The sequence below is a fragment of the Seriola aureovittata genome, chromosome 15 (genome assembly GCF_021018895.1).
Source record: "Seriola aureovittata isolate HTS-2021-v1 ecotype China chromosome 15, ASM2101889v1, whole genome shotgun sequence".
In the NCBI taxonomy this organism is placed as follows: domain Eukaryota; kingdom Metazoa; phylum Chordata; class Actinopteri; order Carangiformes; family Carangidae; genus Seriola; species Seriola aureovittata.
This window is the reverse complement of record NC_079378.1, coordinates 650,001-662,500: the sequence shown is the minus strand read 5'-3', so window position 1 is coordinate 662,500 and position 12,500 is coordinate 650,001. Positions and strand designations below refer to the sequence as shown.

Below are 12,500 nucleotides of genomic sequence, written 5' to 3'. Positions count from 1 at the left end.
TCACGGTGACAAACGGAGCGGGGAAATTAAGTGGATCCAAAAATAGGATTTTATTTTTACACGTTTCTCCTTTTTAATCCCCCCTGCCTCTCTGTCGTTTTCCATTTCCTTCCTCTCTTTCTCCTTCTTCTCTGTCCATCCCTTCATCTTCCTCCCTCCCCTCTCCTCCTCTGCTGTCGTTCTGCTCCTGTCACTGATTTTAATCCCGTCATCTTTCACCCCCACCTCTCTGATAATTACTGTCTTCAGTCTTTGTCCTGCTGAGTGTCTCTGTCTGCTAACGACCACATCCTGACGTGGTTTAAACATCTGGAATCCAAACACTGTGTCAACACGGCAGCATCACACAATCAGAGAGAGTTCAACACTAACAGCAGGATGATGCGTTCAAGTTCCTCCAGACAAGATTCAAACTTTGATCTGGGTCTGAAGCTCATCTCATCTCACTTCCTGGTTGTGAAATCTGGATCAGGCCTTAAGCCCTGCCCACCACCTGCTGGCTCCAGGTGGACAGGTGAAAGAGCAGAGAGCATCAAGATGGTGAGAGGAGGAAACATCAGAGAGACTCAGTCAGACCCAGACTCAGAGGAGGAGTCTGAGACCAGAACCAGAGACTAGCAGATGGGTCAGAACCGTTAGCACAGTTAGCATCTTTATAGAATGGTTAGCATAGTTAGCATCTTTTACTTTTTTTATATCGTTTGTTAGCTTGTAACAGGCAGTGTCTGACAATTAACATCTTTGCAGAACAGTTAGCTAGTTAGCATCTTTTCAAAATGGTTGGTGCAGTTGGCATCTTTTATTTGTTTATGTTGTTTGTTAGCTTGTGACTAGCAGTGACTGACAGTTAGCATCTTTTCAGAAGCTTTAGCGTTGTTAGCATCCTTTCACACCGCTCACCTTCAGAGCTCTTCCAGGCGTTCCACATGTCCTCCACGCTGATGTGCAGGTCGGCTCGATGGAAGCTACTGTGTTTGGCTTTGGGATCGTGATACTTCAGGTCTTCCCTGAGAAACTGGGGGGGGGGGGCATTTTAGACATGAGTATTCACAAATGAGTCTTCACTGGAGACAGCTAATTTTACCGCCAGTGTAGGAAAGCAGTGGAAGTCTCACCTCGTCCGTCTCAGTCGTGTCCACCGTGCCGTCGGCGTCGTCGTCCATCAGCTTGTGGATGCTGCAGATCGCCTCGAAGCTCAGCAGGGAGTTCTCATCCTGACAGAGCTGCTGGTCTATCACACACAGATCTACAGCACAGGGACAAATTAGAGGACGTGTGTGATGATTCATCTCATCATTACCACATGTTTCTGTGTCAGTTTTCCAGCTGCAGGATGTCTGCAGAGCATCATGACGCTCAGAGAGTTTCACTGTGAGAGACAGGAGGACTCTGCAGCAGCGTCCGTTCTCTCGGGTTCGTTGTCTCTGTCCTGCTGAATGTCCACATCTGCTACAGTTCCTGTTAGCCTCGGCTAACCTAGCAGCTAGCAGCTAGCAGATAGCGTCCGTGATCATCCATTTATCTGGTCGTCATGACAACAGCAGCAGATTTGAAGCAGATCAGGGTGAGACTCCATGACTACATTTGGTCATTTCAGCCTCAAGAACGTCGGAGAGTTTCTGCATGAACGAACGCTCAGCTGAGTGTGTGTGTGTGTGTGTGTGTGTGTGTGTGTGTGTGTGTGTGTGTGTGTGTGTGTGTGTGTGTGTGGTGTGTGGTGTGTGTGGTGTGTGTGTGTGTGTGTGTGAGAGAGAGACTTCTCAGGAACTGCAGGCCTGAGCTGCAGGTCACCCTCCCCCACCTGTTAATAAATCCTTCCTCTGCATGAGCTGGGACGGACTCACATGGATTATTGTTAAAACACTTTCATGTGAACTTGTTGTTCAACACTTTCAACTTCAAAAGTCACAAAGGATTGAACAAGTGCGTCACTTTTTGTGTCCCCTGGAAACACTTCCTGTGTGAGTATTTGTAGCAAGTGATGAAGATGTTTTCTGAATGTGTGTGTGGTTTTCATCCTCGTGTTGCAGTGCTGTCAGTGAAATGTGACGCTGAACCATAAATTAAAGCCTATAACATCACATATCCACAGCCGCACTGATCCCTGTGTAAGTGCGGCTCAGGTTTCCCTCTTATCCATCATGACGGCCACGGCACCACAGAAGAAGACAGAGAGGTGGAGAGAGAGAGACAGGTGAGGACGCAGCTTCAGTAAAGGTCTGAGTTTAGTCTGAGGATTAACATCAGCAGCTGTGAGGACAAAAATACACAGATAATAGAATTAAAGAGGAGCGGGTCGAGTCAAAGTCACAGCTCAGTCTGAACACACTCCAACACGGTGGGAAAACTTCACTACCCATCATGCACTTCACACAGCGCAGCTCCTTGTTTTAACAAAAGTTCGATGAAGTCCTGGACTAGAGGTCGACCGACTATCAGACTTTATATTCAGCTTTTTACAATTACCAGAAATAAAATTATTTAAAAACATGCTACTGATGCCGCCGCCCATCCTGTCTGTAGCACACACTGTAAACAAAGATGGCCGTCACCTCTGTGATGTCACCCACAGGTTTCTGAAACTCAGAGTGAGCTGCTCCGCCGTCACCATGTCGGCAGTGTCTGACTCCGCCCCTAACTCGCAGCTAATCCAAATATGGTCAAAGAGGAGGGGCCTGTGTGGAGCTGAGACTTCCACGCCCCCAATCCCCCATAACTGTAGTCCTTAATAAAATGTGAACAGGTGAGTTATATAAACAGGTGAGTTCTATAAACAGGTGAGTTATATAAACAGGTGTCATGAAGGAGGAAATTATCTCTAGAGACCAAAACAGTTTTTGTACCAGGCTGTAAACATGTTTATTTCTGCTGTAAAGTTGGACATTTTAACATGGGAGTCTATGGGGACTGACTCACTGTTGGAGCCAGACTCTAGTGGTCGTTAGAGGAACTGCAGCTGCTGGTTCTTCATGTTTCTGCCTCAGAGGTTGATGCTTGGTCTGTTGTCACCACTCTGTGGTCTGGAGCAATGCCCCGCCCACAGCACCATCTGATTGGTTATACGATGCTGGGGCGGAGCTGTGTGTCAAAGGTGAGGCAGCAGGTAAACATGACAACCCCCTACACCACAGACTGATGTGGGCCGACACACTCCGAGCAGAGAGGGTGCTAACTGCTCCGCTAAAGTAACTAGCATGTCTGAATAGCTCGGAAGTTGCTAGAAGAAGAGGAGAGCTGAGTGCTGGAGCAGAACTAGTTCAGTATAAATGTAAAGCGGGTAGTTAGTCAGAGTGATGAAGACAACACCAACATTAACCTGGTTAGCCAGGTTAACATGTTTACTGCAGCTCATCAGCACCAAGCATCAACCTCCAGGTTCGCCAACATACTGGAAGCAGCTCCAGGGCGAGGGGCCGGTCGGCCATGTTTGTTGGTAACAGCAGTGAGTCGAACGTCTGTAACACTTTGAGGAAATGTCTTCAAATTCAGCACCAATGTTCACTGAGACTCACAGATGAACGGATTAGAATTTGGAGGTCAAAGGTCAAAGTCACTGTGACCTCAAGTGTTCATACACCAATTATTATGAAAGCCACTGAATACATGTTAATTTCCTTCACTACATCCGTGTCTCACTGTGTTTCCCTCTGGCACCTCTCTGTCTGAGTCTGACCAGTTGCTTTTATAGATCTGTCAGTAAACCAGAGAGAGGGAGCTTCCAAACCTAAACACCAGCTGACCAATCACAGGGGCCCATCCTCGCCAGCTCTGCTTCCTGTCCACGATGCGGCTGAGTGGGCGGAGCCGAGGGTTAAACCTCCTCCATACAAAAGCTGAGACGAGTCTATTTCTGTCACCATGCTTCCTGTGACATCGTCAACAACGTGTCAGCTCCAGGAAGCCGCGGCGAGCTGCTAACGGCTATCTCCCACACTATCAGTGCTGCACAGCGCTGCTGCAACACACACACACACACACACACACACACACAGACAGCAGTTACAGTCATTTCATATCAGAATATTGAGAGTTTATAAACCTGTGTGAGACGGTGGGACATGTCTCTGCAGAGACACTGTCTCTGTCCCGGTTGGTTCACTGTGTGAAAACCTCAAACAGGAAGAACAGGCTTCTTTCTCAAGAGCGAGGTCTGAGTTCATCGACCTGCTGAGGAGAAAACCCTCCTCTCTCACTGTCACTGCCTCAGGCTGAAACCTGACTCAGGTACACGGGGGGGGGGGGCAGTCTCAGTCCAGACTGTTCAGGTGTGTGGATTGAGGGGAGCGTCCCTCTCGCTTCAAGACGGTTTCACATTTACATGTTTATATTATTTAATCTGATTGTTTCACATTTCTAAATGTTTTATTGCAACGACTCACGATTCTTTGTGACGTCACGTAACCATGTCAAAACATGTTGGATCAGATCTGATGAAGCCGATTCAGATCATCATCATCATCAATCACACAGTCTCTGAATCTGTCGTATACGTTAGCGTTAGCTCCTGTCACGCTTGTTCGTTAGCCGTTCTTCTTCTATCTTATTTCTTCTGTTTTATGGTGGATGTTCACCGGTTTTTACACTTCCGGGTGTCCCCCGGTAACCATGGTAACCCTGTGTTTAATGTCACAATGCTATGAACTTTGGGTAATTCCCTCAGGCAACATGAAAGTGAATAAAGTCCTGAAGACGTCTGAGACTCGTGTCCTCGATGGTCTGACAGAACCAGACCTGAGAGCGACCACGCAACCACGTATCCCTCCGCCGGACAGCTACACCAGACCCCCCCCCCCCACACACACACACACACACAAGAAAGGGCTTCTCTACCTGAGGCTGCGTTGCCATTGGAAACCAGATGATGGTGGTGTTGGTGGTCCAGGTGGGCGTGGTCACTTCTGTCCAATCCGCCGTGAGCCTCAACACACACGCTCAACATGCACACGCACACCAGCCACGCACACACACGCTCCATGTCTGAGGAATGAGAGAGGGAGAATTTCAAAATAAAAGTTGTTCTCATCAGATTTATGAATCATCATGTGACGTGTTTTTTTTTTCTTCTTTTATGCACTGAGCTGCTGCCACGTGATTGGCTGAGCAGATCTCTGCATTAATGAGCTGCTGTACGGGTGTTCCTAATAAAGTGCTCACTGTGTGTCTGTCTGGATGAAGCCCCTGGCCCCCATCCCACACGTCACTGTCATCACCTCTTCAGAAACAATAAAGAAGTTTCTGTGAGTCTGTCCTTTCTCAGCTTCCGTAGAAGCAGACAGGTGAGGCGTCGCTGAGCGGCTGTTTGTTTCCTGTCTGAGAAGATTTCTGTTTGTCGGTTTGTTTTTCTCTCTCTCTCCTTCATGTGTTTCTTATTGCTGTTTATTTCCCTCTTTGGCCCCCGGCCCTGAGGGGCCGACCCGGGGCCAGTTCCCGCCTCCAGCCTCAGTCTGACGCTGGTTTTATTCTGTTTATTTTTCTTTTCTAGAAACTGGCAGGTTGTTTTTCTGCTTCTTCACTGAAAACAGACTGAACCTGAAGTGGACACATCAAAGTCCTGTCAGGATGCTTTACGGAGGTTTTTGAGGCGTTCACGGACCCGGTTGATCTTTCGAGAACAAGAAAATCTACTCAGAAATGTGTTTTAATGTAAATGAACCGTAAATAAAAACAACATTAAAGTCACGTGGAGATAATCTCATATATCGATCATGTATTGATTAATCTCTGATCAGCTCTGTCTTCAGTGAATCTGCCGCCAATAAACTCTCTGACTGATCGGAGGTCAGAGGTCACGCAGCTGTTCAGGTTCACACCAACATCCCTGCAGGAAAAACAAAGTTCCCTCCTCAAAGCTGCAGAAAGAAAAAAACACACGCGCCTCGGCCTCAGTTTGACGTCACAGACAGTTTAAAGTCGTCACCAACCTCTGCAGCAGCTGATCCTCTAATCCATCGATCTGATCTGATCAGCGCTGATCGATCCGACGTATGAGGAGGAAGTTTGAGCTTCAGTTCTCCACCCTGTGACTCCAACTCAACGAACTGCTGCTCAGAAAAAAACCACCCGGAGATCCGCCTGCGCTGCGTTCGCGGACCCGCGAAAAAAAAACAGAATTCAGAGCGTTAAATCTTTCTCTGATCATTCCTCTTTTAATTGATAATCTATCATGGAAATAATCGTTGGTTCCAGCAGATTTATATTTTACTTGTTTTATTTATATATTTTATTTTTCTCCTTCTCTGTCCGTGTCTCTGTTACACCATATATCCTGTTATATTTCGGTTTGTTAGAGCTGATCTTAAATTCACACTTGATTGTCTACTTTCCGACAGCACTGGAAGGCAGCGTCTTTCTGATGCCGCGATGTGATGACGCCGCCCTGTGGCCAGAGGCGGGAGGTGCAGGTGAAAATTCACAGTCAAAAAAATAAAAGAAAATCAGATCCAGATCATCACAGATCAAACTTAAAGTAACCATGTGATCAGAGCAGCTGATTCTCTCTACATGATGACGCTGTAGACACCTGCTAAACATCTGTGTAACACCTGCTAAACAGCTGTTAAACATCTGTGTAACACCTGCTAAACATCTCTTAAATACCTGCTCAACATCTGTGTAACACCTGCTAAACAGCTGTTAAACATCTGTTTAACACCTGTTAAACATCTGTATAACACCTGCTAAACATCTGTTAAATGTCACCATGCCAACGAGCCCACGTTGGGTTTTGATGTCAACCTGATTTTCATTTCCAACCAAACTTAAATTTCTGTCCGACGTTAGACTGATTAGCATCGTTCGCGTTGTTAGCATTGTTAGCATGGTTAGTCCCAGGTGTTCTGAGGTCACACTGACGTCTTGTGAGTTCAGTCTTATCCAGTTTCAAAGTGTCGGCAGTCAGAGGAAGTCCAGGTGTGTCAGGTACAAAACCAGTGAAATCTTTGTCTAAATCTAAATACAGATGTTTTCTAAATCAAGTCAGATTGAAGACGACCCCCCCCCCCCCCACACACACACACACCTTTTTTAAAGTGGAGAAGTTCCTTAAATGTCTGTAAAAACTGTCCCATTAGAAACACACCTGTCAATCAGTCAGGCGGTGGGCGGGGCTTCACGTTGGCTCACATGGTGTCTGATTGGTTCTTTGAAATGTTTTTTTTTTTACTGTTTCTCAACTCTGGACAGAACAAACTATCACACACACACACACACACACACACACACACACACACACACACACACACACACACACACACAATAAACTTCCTCGAACTTGCTCCACCACTTCCTCTCTCTCTTCTTTCGGACTTCCTCCTCCTCCTCATTAGCTCCGCCCGCCCGCCTCACTCTGAGGTACAGATCCGCTGTCCCTCCTGCACACACACACACACACACACACACTCACTCTGACACACACGCTCACACACGCAGCGGGACTGACTGGAGCTGTGTGCCCGGAGAGGAGGACTGATGACCGGTGAGTCTCTCATTTTCATCCGCCCGGAGTTCCGGACACTGATCAGCTGAGCGTGTGTGTGTGTTTGTGTGTGTGTGTGTGTGCGTGCGTGCGTATCCTCTCTGTCCAAACTTTTAGCAGGTTATTGGTCTCATTGGCGTCAGTTCCCGTCAGCTGATCGATCGGTTCTCCAGCGGATCAATAACCTGTCTGTTTGTTTGTTTGTTGACGCTTCTGCAGGAAAGTGGAGATGAGGTGCGACCACTCCCAGTGTGTGTGTGTGTGTGTGTGTGTGTGTGTGTGTGTGTCACTCACTTCTTCTGTAAACTTTTTCATCTGAGTAAAAAAAAAAAAAGTTTTGTAACTCATTACAAATAGAATTGAATAGAAAGTAGATGATATAAAGTTAAATAGAATCTGTTTCTACTGTAGAGATATTATGTGTGAAGAACATCCAGTCAGATCAATAGAAGAATAATAAAGAAGAACTTAGTTATTTATCCTGATTTAAATCCAGCAACATCAGAACTAAATCTTCAGCTCTATGTCCTAAAAAATATCAGAATATCATATAAATTATATGATATTGTAATAGAGATATTATAGAGGAAGTATTCATAATAGTGTTATCTATAATGAGAATTGGCAGTAGATCTAAATAGCAATAACAGTATTACTATAAAATATAGGAATATTTAACTAAATATTAACTTTAAGAGTAAAAACATCAGAAATGTTCTAAACACTGAGGGAAAGTAAATATCACAGGAACTGTATAATATGAGGGATTTATAGTATCTATAGTTATAGGCAGGGTGTGGCAGTGAGAGCCTCAAAAGCAGCTGTAACAAAATTATTTCAAAATAAAGATGAATGAACACAACTTGGTAACAGCTTTTCAGAATAATTTCCTTTAGAAAATCAATGATTTTTGGCCACAAACATCCAGCATGAGTCAGTGTTTTTAGTCCCAGTTTGATTCAGTACTCTGGTGTTTTAGTCCTGGTTTGGTAAATGAGATATCTAATGAAGTTAGCATGCTAACTAGCTAGCCCCAGCCTGTCCTTTTCTGTAATACCACTGTGTACCTCAAGAGGTGATAGTGAGTGAGTGTAGTGTCCAGTCTCTCCGACATGAGAGGATGAAGAAGAAGTAAATGTGATGCAGTGATGTTCCTTCACTCTGTCCTTGAGCTCAGCTACTGATGCTGCAGCTCCACTGTCCTGTGCTGAGGATCAATTCATTGAAGCTAACGCTAGCTCAACATAAAGCAGCATGTTCTCATGTGCACCCCGACTGACAGGCACATGGAGGGGTGAAAACCCTATGGATTTCTTGCCCCTTCTCCTGTTTGTTTGGAGTATGAATTTGACAGTTGACCAGTTCTTAAACATATCTCCATGTATTAAATTTTATCATTAAGCTTCTATGCTGCAACAAACCAGACTAGCTGTTGTTGATTCATCATGTAAACTTAATGACTGTTGTCATAAAAGGCGACAGAATAGGACACGTCTGTGTTCATTTTGTTATTTTGTGTCGCTGTGGTTGTTTTGTGTGTTAACACTTCATACAGAGGTTGTAGTTCAGGAGTTCTGTGTCTGTACCCTGTTGACCAATTTAGGGATCCATTCATGATACTAAGCAAACCACCTGTTTCTGGCAGTGGTGGTTGTTGTTGTTATTGGTGGTGGTGTTAGTGCCTGTAGTGGGGGTGGTGAGGATGGGTGGGTAGGGTGGGGGGGTGGGGTGACATCACAGGAGTATTATAGGAATTTACTGTGTAATCACGGGCATGTTGGCAAGAAAAGAAAAAACATGGTTGTCTAATTGTGTCCCAGTGTGATGACATCACACAGAGGCCAGCCGCACACGCTCAGATGTGAATCAGGAAGTTCAGTCAAGATGGCCAGTTACAGGTTTCCCAGAATGACACAGGAAGTCAGAGGGTGAGATATGTCAGAGATCACCAAGCTGCTGCTGACGTGTGAATCATCCAGCTGTCAGAGACTGTGAATAAAAATATGACTCACTTTCGGCCTGGTCCAATATTCTCTGGTATTTTATTCCAGGTTTGGTTCAATTTTCTCTGGAATTAAAGGCCACACCTGTCTGCGGTGTCTTCATACTGCACCAGTGTTTCTGTGGCTGTGGAATAATAGTCTTGATTTCAATGGCAGAAACCGTCAGATGTCAGCTTCTTAAAGAAAGATTTCACTCAGTTTCTTCATGTATTTTCTTTGTCTGTGTAACGATGTGAACTGTGGGTCACACTGTCTTCATAAACCCTCCTTCACACATGCTGCTGCTGGATGAACAGAGTTGTGGACAAACCCTTCCTGTTTCGGTTTCAACACAGACCAGTTCCTCTTTGGCCTGTGGCGTCTGACTGTTTATTAGGGTGACTGGAGGTTAGGACACACTGTCAGCCTAAGCTCGTCACGCTCAGTCAGCTGGACTTTGTCAGTCATAGTCATATAATAAAAGAGTGTAAACTGAGATTTGGGAACATGGTGACTACAGGTTAGACGAGCTGATCTAGAAGAGAAAAGTTCGATCATGACCTTCACCATCTGTTGTAAACATCAGCACAGTTTACAGACCCACTTCCTGCTTCAACTTTAACCTGCTGTTCACTGGGGCTGTGCAGTCAGAGATTTCCTGTTCAATGAGAAATGATCACCAACATCTCAGGTGTGCTTGCTTTCAGTCAGAGTTTAGATCTTCTCCATAAACTGTTGGTCTGATCGTTCTACTGCTAATGTTTCAGACCCCTTTAACGCAGAAATGGTTCGTATATAATGCTGCATGCAAACATGAACTGTAGAGTTGGACAACAACTGTCTGATGGATTACTCCTGGTTCGGTCCATTACTCTCTGGTGTTTTAGTCCTGGTTCGGTCCATTACTCTCTGGTGTTTTAGTCCTGGTTCGGTCCATTACTCTCTGTTGTTTTAGTCCTGGTTCGGTCCATTACTCTCTGGTGTTTTAGTCCTGGTTCAGTCCAGTATTCTCTGGTATTTTAGTCCTGGTTCAGTCCAGTATTCTCTGGTATTTTAGTCCTGGTTCAGTCCAGTATTCTCTGGTATTTTAGTCCTGGTTCAGTCCAGTATTCTCTAGTATTTTAGTCCTGGTTTAGTCCAGTATTCTCTGGTATTTTAGTCCTGGTTCAGTCCAGTATTCTCTGGTATTTTAGTCCTGGTTCAGTCCAGTATTCTCTGGTATTTTAGTCCTGGTTCAGTCCAGTATTCTCTAGTATTTTAATCCTGGTTCAGTCCAGTATTCTCTGGTATTTTAGTCCTGGTTCAGTCCAGTATTCTCTGGTATTTTAGTCCTGGTTCAGTCCAGTATTCTCTAGTATTTTAGTTCTGGTTCAGTCCAGTATTCTCTGGTATTTTAGTCCTGGTTCAGTCCAGTATTCTCTAGTATTTTAGTTCTGGTTCAGTCCAGTATTCTCTGGTATTTTAGTCCTGGTTCAGTCCAGTATTCTCTAGTATTTTAGTCCTGGTTCAGTCCAGTATTCTCTAGTATTTTAGTCCTGGTTCAGTCCAGTATTCTCTGGTATTTTAGTCCTGGTTCAGTCCAGTATTCTCTAGTATTTTAGTCCTGGTTCAGTCCAGTATTCTCTAGTATTTTAGTCCTGATTGAAGTTGTACATACACATGATATTCATGTTAAAACACCATGACTGGCTGTAGCAGTCAGTCAGTTTGCTGAGCAGGTGTTTCTGTTCTCAGATGAGGAAAAAGTCAGTTCAGATGTAAAAATATTCTGTAAACCCCGTAGCCCCAATTTTAGAGATTTTCCCGTCAGAGCATCAGCTGCAGGAGGACTCGGTTCCTCTGTGGGCTGGAGACTCTTCCTAAACCAGAGAGAGAAAATAAAAACACAGAAGAAGAATGCAGCTGACGAGACAAAACCAGTGCTGTCTGTTAGTTCCTGAAATACTGACATAAAAAACCACTAAAACCAAACAGACCGCCTGTCTCTTTCCTCAGTGGCACTACATTTCCCATCAGCCCATCATGAAACTCTGCTGGTTGAATCATCAGTTTTTCAGGGTGCACTTAAATATCAAACATCCAATCACAGAGCTATACTAGCAACAGCAGCTGAGGCTCATGGGTATTGTAGTATTTTTTAGTCTTCTACCAAACTGATGACAAACCTGATAAACCTGTGGTCACATGATCCAGGTGAGTTCTGAGGTTCTGTACTGAGGAGAACATTAATAGAGAACCATAGGATCCTAAACTAGGTGGTCCAGAGCCACTGCCCTGATGCTAGGCTGTCAGGACTGAGGTAGACCATCAGGAAAACTATGTGAACTCTATAAAGTGACATGATAACAGTGTTTGTCAGACCTCCTCTGGTCTTGTCTCTGATGTTTATTTGTGTCACAGTGAAGCTGCAGCTTTGACTTAGTGATGATTCATATGAATATTCTCATGTCTGATTATGTTAATGATTCATTGGCTTTAGAACAAACCAACAAATGTGTTTGATTCAGATTCACACTTTAATCTGTCACACACACACACACACACACACACACACACACACACACACACACAGTGAAGTGAGGCGTGTTCAGCAGGTCACTGATCTCGATTCTTCTTCCTCTTTCTTCCTCTCACAGTCCGACTGTCACAGACCTGGAGCTGGTTTCAGAGACAGACTCTCACTCTTAGAACAAACAGTCAGACAGACTGAGTCTCAATTCTTAAACTTAAAATGGACTGTGGTACAATGAATTCTGGGTAACTTAAGACTTTTTTCCAAAAAAAAAAACAAAAAAATGGCTTACCGAGGAACAACTTCCTACCTCTGAGCTCTGTTTACCTTCAGCAGAACAGTTAAATAATAAAAAACAAAATGGCCGCCATCTCTCTCCAAAAAACTCTTTCCTTCTCTTTGCTCTCTCCATAACAGTGTCAGCAAACCACAAATTATGAGCCATGTTTTCCTGTTTTTTGTTGTTGGGTGCTGCTGGTCACAGGTGTCACTGATTGTTACCATGGTAACACTGGTCTTAGGCCTGGCCCAA

At 44.7% G+C, this 12,500-nt stretch overlaps 2 protein-coding genes across 6 annotated transcripts in view; one reads left to right on the top strand and one right to left on the bottom strand.

Annotated features, from left to right (window-relative positions):
* The window catches only part of LOC130182458 (stromal interaction molecule 1-like), a 19,876-nt gene extending 13,688 nt beyond the window's left edge, over nucleotides 1-6,188 (bottom strand). For 2 of the 5 annotated variants that reach the window (XM_056397424.1, XM_056397427.1), the window contains exons 1-4: nucleotides 5,922-6,184; nucleotides 4,831-4,977; nucleotides 1,116-1,246; nucleotides 901-1,015 (exon numbers count right to left, since the gene is read on the bottom strand). In XM_056397424.1, the coding sequence (XP_056253399.1) occupies nucleotides 901-1,015; nucleotides 1,116-1,246; nucleotides 4,831-4,975 (391 nt within the window). In that variant the 5' untranslated portion in view covers nucleotides 4,976-4,977; nucleotides 5,922-6,184. Of the gene's footprint in view, nucleotides 1-900; nucleotides 1,016-1,115; nucleotides 1,247-4,830; nucleotides 4,978-5,921 lie in introns of all 5 variants that reach the window. The other 3 variants (XM_056397428.1, XM_056397426.1, XM_056397425.1) reach the window with 3 other exon arrangements.
* A 1,129-nt stretch (nucleotides 6,189-7,317) lies between these two features.
* The window catches only part of rhogb (ras homolog family member Gb), a 16,916-nt gene continuing 11,733 nt past the window's right edge, over nucleotides 7,318-12,500 (top strand). The window contains exon 1 of the mRNA XM_056397516.1: nucleotides 7,318-7,474. The gene's annotated coding sequence lies outside the window, so the exon portion shown is untranslated. The remainder of the gene's footprint in view (nucleotides 7,475-12,500) is intronic.